This window comes from Carassius auratus, unplaced genomic scaffold (assembly GCF_003368295.1).
Source record: "Carassius auratus strain Wakin unplaced genomic scaffold, ASM336829v1 scaf_tig00216545, whole genome shotgun sequence".
NCBI classification, from domain to species: domain Eukaryota; kingdom Metazoa; phylum Chordata; class Actinopteri; order Cypriniformes; family Cyprinidae; genus Carassius; species Carassius auratus.
Genome location: NW_020528624.1, coordinates 537,653 through 546,903, shown reverse-complemented (window position 1 = coordinate 546,903; position 9,251 = coordinate 537,653). Strand labels below are relative to the sequence as shown.

Here is a 9,251-nt window from a genome sequence, read left to right as displayed (position 1 = left end):
AAAGAGAGCATATGCTGTTAATATAAAATATAAGGATCACCAAAATCACACCAAATACAAAATGCTATACAACCCACCATCTCTACACACAAAAGTGTTTGAAGGGGATGTGTTAAAATGGCAGTGGTGCTGTGCTGTATGTCTTATAAGGAGACCGGTGCAGTTAGCTCTGACCAGTTCTCTGTCTTGCCTCTCAAATCTAGCTTCAATCAGGGTTCGGCGAAGATTAGGAAGCAATGTTCCAGCAAAGGCGATTTGGACTGTAAACAATTAGCCTGCTCACTCCGATAATCTCTCTCATTCACGCACAGTTTGTTAGATGGGGGAGCGGTAAACTATGCCCTCATCTGACTATCAATGGTACTGCAACACAATAGACTGAATGGAAGGAGAGTTATGGATATTCGTACAACCTCTCTCTCTCTCTCTTTGTGTGTGTGTGTGTGTGTAGTTTTCAATGGAAACAGTGCATACCTGGAGATAGATAGATAGATAGATAGATAGATAGATAGATAGATAGATAGATAGATAGATAGATAGATAGACAGACAGACAGACAGACAGACAGACAGACAGACAGACAGACAGACAGAGATTTTACTTAAAATTATATCTTTACTTAATTAAAACTGCACTGCCTTAAAAGCATTTGTAATTATTTTGGAAAAGCAAATAGTTATCATCAAATTCAATTGAATTCAATTCAAATGCATTTCTACAGGGCTTTTCACAGAAATGCATGTAATAAATATGTTGCTTTGTTTAGTTAGAACGGGCTACTTATTAACAGCCAGATTAAACATTACCTCTCCTAAAAAAATTCCCCTATGCATTGCAGATTGACTCTCAAAACATACAGAACGCCCTTCTTCTTAGTTTGCATTTTAAGTGCCACCATCGCGTTCTCAGCCTATAGCCGGCCAAAACTGCTGTGTAGCAGCCGCAGCACACAAGCTTTTGAGACACATCCCAGTAGCCTACCTAGTAGCCTATTTCCCTCTATTGTGCCTCTGGTCCCAGCAAACGCTGGAATGTTTGGATATGCTCGTCATATCCGTCATATGCTCTTTCAGGAAGTTATCAGTTGAACACATTACACACATTTGTCTCCTTGCAGCATATGTCTGGTTCACAGACTCTCTGCCGAATATTATTCCCATAACTGAGAATGGAACTATCGATGACAGAGTTCTGCACTTTGAAGCAAAGCTGAGTGTTGTCTGTCTGGTCAACGTGAAGTTTGGCGAGATGTGGCTCTACGGACTTTTGCTACTTTCCCTTTCCTTCTGGACGTCCCATTCAATGTTTAAAATACCTTTAAAAATGTTTGCGGGGAAATTCAACGCGTCTGTGCAGCTGGACCTCAAGCCTTTGCGAAAGATTGAAAGCGCAGTGGAGAGCGGACTTTCCCTGGCTTCGGATCCAGCTGGGATTGTCAACTTTCTGGACATGATCAATAATTTAAAAGGAGACTCTGGTAGGGGATATTACATGCAGATGGTCATTGGGACGCCGGGACAAACGGTATGTCATTTTTCAACATGTTGATACCTCTCAAAATATGTAAATATTTATCTTGAATATTTTGATAATGTTGAAAAATATTTTTCCTTCTGTATGAAGTGACATGTTTTGTAACGGGACATTTATTAATTTTGATACTGTCTCCATTTAAGACAATGATAATGTTACATCGGAACTTTTAAATATTTAGACTGCATTATTATACAGTGGCCTTAAAAGTATCTGAACATTTAGGTCGCACGAACAAATGCATGTCGTTGCATTAGATTAGGCCTTCTAAACATCCGTCAAATCAGCCATTAGGCTATTCATTTTAAAGAGACAGGACAAGCACTAAAAAAAAAAAACAGAGAGAAAAAAAGGCCTAATAATAATTTGTTTCACAACAACATGTGTGCTAAACTTTGGTTACACTGCAAGAAGACTTGTGCGAATTTGAGAGGATCTGACCTGATCACTATTAACCTCTCATACGTCCATTAAAATGACTTTGGGAGATTCAAGTTAGAAGAGTTAAATTTGTATAATTTTGAGAAAATGTGTTCATATCGTTTGGTTTGTGATCAGCTGTTAAACATCAGAATTGATGTGTACTGTGGGATAAGGCTGATCTCAAAGCAGTGTTTCAGCTTTTAAAAGCATATCAGTTCATGAAGCATGTGATGTGAAAGTTTCTATGAGATGCCTTGGGCGCAGGATGGAGACCAAAGAGCCCTTGATCTTTGTGCTGAGAATATGTAAGCGCCAACTCACATGGGTTCACATGACAGTGGACCCCTTGATGAGAGCAGCTGACTCAGATCAGGGCCTGAAGCAGACTCGTGTGTACACTTCTCTGTACAGCCTTTATGCTTTGTTGGTATTGCTGTTATTAATTTCTCTTTCTTATCAAAAACCCTGCAAAACTCCAAGTGTTTAATTAATATTAGATGTGTTTATAAAATGTGTATGTGTAGTTGAGGTGAATCTTATAATCGATTGATTAGACTGTACTGTCTGTCTCAGACAGTCTTACCTGACTAGTTTCCATAGCGTGTAACATGAGTGAAAATATTTTATCCTTTATCATTCAAAGCACTCATTCAAAGCACTTTTTAAATATGGCTAATAATTTGAAGGGCTATGCCCAAAGCAAATACCTTATTCGGAAAGGCACTGATAATGGCTTCAAAGTTAATAATGAAACCTATAAAATAATAGGGAAATATTCAGCCTACACAGTCAGTCCTTGTGTTTGCTGGATAGCAGATGAGCCAGGGATAGCACAAAATTAGTGATGAAACTGACAGCTGTAGACACCCCATCTCTTCTTTTACTAGTTGTAGCACAAACATCAGAAGATATGTTGAAAGTAAGGTTGTAACGATGTACCAGTATGACGATATACCATGATATAAACATGTACCATTATCATACCGTGTACATTTGCTTATCTACGGTATTGGGAGGAAATAACAGACAGAGAATCTCACCTGCGCAACAACTTTCCACTTAACTGTTCCCTTGCTCCACCCAAACGTACAGCAGGGACAACAGCAGAGACAGAGGTCGTTATCTCTAATCTCTAACCCACATCGAAATATGAGGGGAAATATGTGCAGCCTTTTGCGAAAACATTAAAGAGTAAAGGTTTTAAAACATTAATTAAATTGTTAAATTTATATGCATTTTATGCAGTATATTTGTATTAAATCATAAAAGTACAGAATCTATATACAGAAACCAGAATTTATTAATTTGTAAGTATAATTAATGATCAATATAAGTTATTAAACTTATAAATAATCAGTGATTAAATTTTCTTGTTTTTGATTAATGAAATTTGAATAAACACATGCTTTCAAACAGTTGTTCAACCAAAAAAAAAATCTAATTGTTTTAATATCGTATACCGTGAAACTGTATTACCGTGATATTTTCTGAGATGATTATCATACCGTGATAATCTGTTACAACCCTAGTTGAAAGAGACAGTCAACTTTGTATGTGTTAGCATATTTATATTCAAAACTACGAACAATTCAGAATTACACTTAAAACGGCTTCTCATCCAGTTTGAATAACTTCAGTTTTAAGCCCACTTCCAGTTTTAGCAGAATGTAGATACAAATCATTTTGTGATTGATACAGATTATGATTCATAATAACTTTAATAAATATGCCGAATAATGCACACATGTATGTTAGCTGGACTGGTGTAACTGCAAGAATGCAAGAATTTCTTTCTGAAGGCAAAAGTTAATTTTTTTCTTTTATTTTTTTATGTTTTTAAAATATCACCAATTATTAATTCATAACATTCATATCATTTACACTCTTAGGAGTTACTCAAAATGACAGCCTGAACTAATCAATTACCATATTTTCCGGACTATAAGTCGCACTTTTTTTCATAGTTTGGCTGGTCCTGCGACTTATAGGGGTCACTCATCTACAGCGATATCGTTGACTTGATTGCAAATTAAAACAGACACTATTTCAACTGAACAGAGATGACATCAATGAATTCAATGATGAACTGCCTTAAACTATCATTTTGCATTATTGAGACACTGTTTTCCAAATGAATGTTGTTCAGTGCTTTGGCGCAATGTATTTTGTTTAAAGCACTATATAAATAAAGGTGATTGATTGATTGATATAGTCAGGTGCGACTTATTTATCAAAACTAATTTGACATGAACCGAGAGAAATGAACTAAGAGACATGAACCAATAGAAAACATTACCGTCATGGCATAGAGCAAGACATAGAGCGCCCTCTCGCGGCTGTAGACGGTAATGTTTCTCTTGGTTCTTGGTTCTAAATGAATGCGACTTATAGTCCAGGGCGACTTATATATGTGTTTTTCCTCTGATGCGACTTACACTCAGGTGCGACTTATAGTCCGAAAAATATGGTAACCTTGTCTGCATGCTAGCTGATTTGGCGCATGAAAGTTTTTTTTTTTTTTTTTTTTTTAAATATTTATAACCAAAGCAATGAAACAGTTTTGTTACAATATTTGTGAAGAAATAATATGCCATTTGTTTTATTTTCAATCTTTTAATAAGGCTTTTTATTTTATTTCATTTTTTCAAGACTTTTTTCCAAAAACATTAAAATGCATTTTGATTCAGCTTTGTTGAAATCTCTAATGCTGAAAATGGTGGGTTCAACCAAAGCAAACACCACTACCTAAATTCTGTTTATAAGCTGATGCATAAATTGTTTTATTGTCAGGTAAAAGCACTTAAATCCCTGCTATAGGCCTAACTGTAATTGCATGCCTCTCTCTGAATAGCTAAAACAAGCTTGAATTTAAGTGATCATAATTCGTCACGTAGCATGTCTCTCTGGAAACATAATGAAATCTGCAGTGTCATTGAATATCATGTTTATTCTCACATCTCATCACAATTGAATGAGTAAGGTGAACTGCGAGAGGCCAGGATCTTCCTGCATCCTCTGCGAATATGTAATTAAGGGTACTCTCATGTTAATTTGAGGCGTTCTCTCTAAATGAGCCACTAATTGCAGAATCTGTCGCATGTGAAGAGGCGTTGGACTGGAGTGGCTCACATCTGCTAATTGGTACAAACAGGTAGCAGATGCGTTCCCAGTGACAGAGCGCCTGCCAATTAGCTAAGCCACCTCGATAGGGGTGATTAGAGCCGCTTCACCAGTAGAGGAGCCATGGGAGCGCAGTTAGGAGGAGTATACAGGCCGGGGAGAGGCAAGCAGGGCATGCGCCAGATTCCCAGCACCAAAAGGAGCATGTGTGTGCCAGGGCCTTGTCGTGGACTGATTTACAGGTGCATCTAAAAAAATTGGAATATCATATAATGTGCTTTATGTTTTGTAATTTAATTTAAAAAAGTAAACTTTATATTCTATATCTATATATATTCTAGATTCATTGCACACACATTTAAATATTTCAAGAGGTTTTTTTCTGATGGTTACGACTTGCAGCTTAGGAAAATTCAGTACCTAAAAAATTAGAATATTACATTTTGAGCTTGATTAGTTTGATTAATTTTGAGTATAAATACTGGGTACCTATTGGGCTAGTTTAGAACATGCAACCACGATTATGGAAAAGACAATCATCAACACCCTCCACAAGTAGGGTAATCCACAGAATTTCATTGCTGAAAGTGCTTGCTGTTCACTGAGTGCTGTATCAAAATATATTCATAGAAAGTTGACTGGAAGGAAAAAGTGTGGTAAGAAAAAGTGCACAATCAACAGGGATGACCACAGCCTTGGGAAGATTGTCAGGAACAGCCGATTCAAGAACTTCACAAGGAGTGGACTACACTCAAGAGTCACCAGACTCAGACCTCTTCAGGAAAAGGGCCACAGCTGTCACATTCCTAGAGCCAAGCCACTCCTGAACCAGAAAAAAATAAATGTCAGAAGCATTTCACCTTGGGTAAAGAGAAAAAGAACTGGACTGTTGCTCAGTGGTCTAATAAGCCAGCTTATTTATTTTCTTTTCTTTTCTTTTCTTTTTTTTTTTTTTTTTTGCGCTCAAAGTTATTTCAGGGTTTCAATCTGTCATCTGATAGAACAGTTCCTGTTTATTATATTTTTGAATATTGAATATTTAATATTACATTTAAACTTTTTCTATAGCCTAGAAATGTTGCTTATTAATTGTACTATTTACAAACCTCAAACCATACTTTGTATTATTCCATAATAAGGGCATTTGTAGTGTAGGTACAGGGCCCAAACATAACCCCAAGACCAGGGGCCCCTGCCCCCCTAAGTCCTGCCCTGCCAATCACACACGATTCTGTTGAGCTTATGAATGCAATGGCCAATTTGAAGTCTATGTTCTTTGATAATGTAGCCTAAATGTTGTTTGTAACTTACAAAATTTTTATTAAATTCAAATTTTATGGCATGACACCCTTATCTGATAGGCTACTTAAGTAAAAAAGACAGGTTTTATGCATAGTTAATATATAAAATTAGGCTACTTTGTCCATCTCTCATTATAGACCACTAACATGATCCATAAAGGTGCAAAAAGCATTTACTTCCACATATTTGAGAATTTAGATATTTCTTGATATAGTTAACATGTATGGGAATATTTTGAGTAAAAAAGGAAAAATTTTATAAAATTAAGCCAACATCAGTACAGTGCTATAGTGGCTGCTGTGTGTTGAGAGCATTTTTAAATTGTTTAAAAAATAATTAATAAAATTTGCATGGGTATTGAGTAACCCCCCCCAAAAAAACATTTTTATTATTTTGAAGACCGTGATTGTAGCTGAGTGAGAAACAATGGTTGTACTTTGTGCTGTTTGTCTGAGCATTTGTGCTTAATAATCATCTTGAGTTAAAGCTGGCGAGGAATGAGGAATTATACACGATAACAAGTTTCTGATCAAGTTTCTGCTTATTGGGAAATGTCCCTAAACACAATAAGAAGATTATTCCTCTTGAATTTCTTTCGCTCCCTGCAAAAACAAGGTCTATGATTGCAAAACATACTATTCATTCTGTTTCCACAATACTTTACAAAGCAGACAATTTATAGACTTCTGCTCGTTCATCTATCATCTAATCAGTTTACTTATTAATGTGAATAACCATGATTTTTAATTTTTAACCCTTGTTAAAAAGATGTGTGCTTAAATGTATTGAACGTGCACTTAGATAGATTTCCAAAAACTGTACTTGCATATATATATATATATATATATATATATATATATATATATATATACACACACTTAAAGGTTTAACGCACTTAAAAAGTTTTACTCTTTCACAGAGGGAAATAAAAATTTTACTTTAAAGTAAAGTATTAATCATTAGGCTTTAATAAGCTTTTGTTTTCCTAACAGTGGTTATTTTGATGTGTTTACTAACATTCTAAATCAGATGTATAGTACTTAATTTTAATTTAACTGTAGTGTGTTATTTTATGTTACATTTAAAGTTAATGTAGGCTATTTTAGAAGTCTTAACTTGCAACTCCCTCATTACAAATGTATTACAGATATATTCAAATACATGACATACAAATTTGAATATAGATGACTATACAATATGTTTTAGTTTACCATAAATACTTCTCAGTACTTTTGGTATTACACTTTATAGGTATTTCAAAGACGATAACATAATATAACATACTAGGCTACTTGAGTAAAAAAAAAATAAAAAAAAAAAATAAATATATATATATATATATATATATATATATATATATATATATATATATATATATATATATATATATATATATATATATATATATTTTTTTTTTTTACTAATTGCATTTTGTATACATTTAAACCATAATAAATTAGATAAGGGTCTGAAACCATTACATTCGGTATATTAAGAACACTATTTCCATAAATACTCTTTTTTAAAAGTATACTAAAATATACCTTAAGGAAAATATACCTAGGATGATAACCTGTATAAATAGCTGATCATTATGATTTTGCGTTATACATGTGGATAGTGTGCAAATTTCCTGTATGCATAACTGGATTACTTATTGTATTTGCTACAATGGCAAATGGGCACTGTATCCCACAATGCATTGTGCTTGACTTGACCTTACACACGCTTGTAATCATGAACAAACCAGTAATATAAACCATGATTAATGGTCATGATTATGACGAGTTGTATTTTTTATAGATCTTTTATGCAGTAAGAGTAAAAATGCCAAATAACTATAGTAATTTCTAAGCATTTCCAGATAACCAGTATCTAATATTTATTTATTTATTTATTTTATTTATTCTAAACACCACAGAAAAAAAGCAATTCAACTTCAAAAAGCTGGGGCCTTTCTCAGTATTTCTCCTCCTTAAAACAGATGTAAAAATCATTACTTAATAACAACTCTAGATTTTCCATAATGTTTAATTCAGACACACCATTAAAATGCATTCCTGGGTTTAAGTGTTTTTAAATTAAGCTGTTAGGATCAGTGCAGTGGAGCAGATCTGTGAGTATATAATGATGGCGTTAACGATGAGGAATGCCCATAATGGCCTCTTTGGCAACTGGGTGAGATGGCACAGCTCTGTTATCTCATTAGTTCCCCCTCGTTGAACCAGCGCTCCAGCAACATTATTCCAACTGTGTTTCAAACAGAAACATATGCGCGGAGAGGCTAAATTGGAGGGCTCTGTGCCAGCAGTGTTTGATGGTATTTAGGTGGTTGACATTTAGATATATATATATATTTTATTTTTATTTTTTTTTTATAAATTATATTATATAACCCCAGCTTTGTATAATTTAAACTTCATTATAGCACAAAATGGTTCATACATCCCACTCTCATTTATAATCTAATCTATTAAAATCAAGCATTTGATTTTTATATATATATATATATATATATATATATATATATATATATATATATATATATATATATATATATATATATATATAATCTAATAATGATTTGTCAGATTCTTCTTTTCTTCATCTTTTTTGATGCTTACAAGACAATGTATTATTATTATTATTATTATTATTATTATTATTATTATTATTAATTTCTGATATATTACATACATATATTCTCAAATCTCTGCTATATTACACATATGCAAAATTACCATAACCTTAAACATTAGTTACTCTTCAGGAACCCGAGCTGCTTGAACACTATGGGAAACGCCCTCTGTGTGACCACACTCTGAATCACATGTGTAATGAGCCCAATGGAAAGGCAAGATTTCATAGGCGGG

The 9,251-nt window shown here is 34.0% G+C and overlaps 1 protein-coding gene across 1 annotated transcript in view; it reads left to right on the top strand.

The window, feature by feature from the left end:
• Positions 1-1,037: 1,037 nt before the first annotated feature.
• LOC113098361 (beta-secretase 2-like) overlaps positions 1,038-9,251 on the top strand; it is a 28,712-nt gene continuing 20,498 nt past the window's right edge. The window contains exon 1 of the mRNA XM_026263390.1: positions 1,038-1,524. Within this exon, the coding sequence (XP_026119175.1) occupies positions 1,042-1,524 (483 nt within the window). The 5' untranslated portion in view covers positions 1,038-1,041. The remainder of the gene's footprint in view (positions 1,525-9,251) is intronic.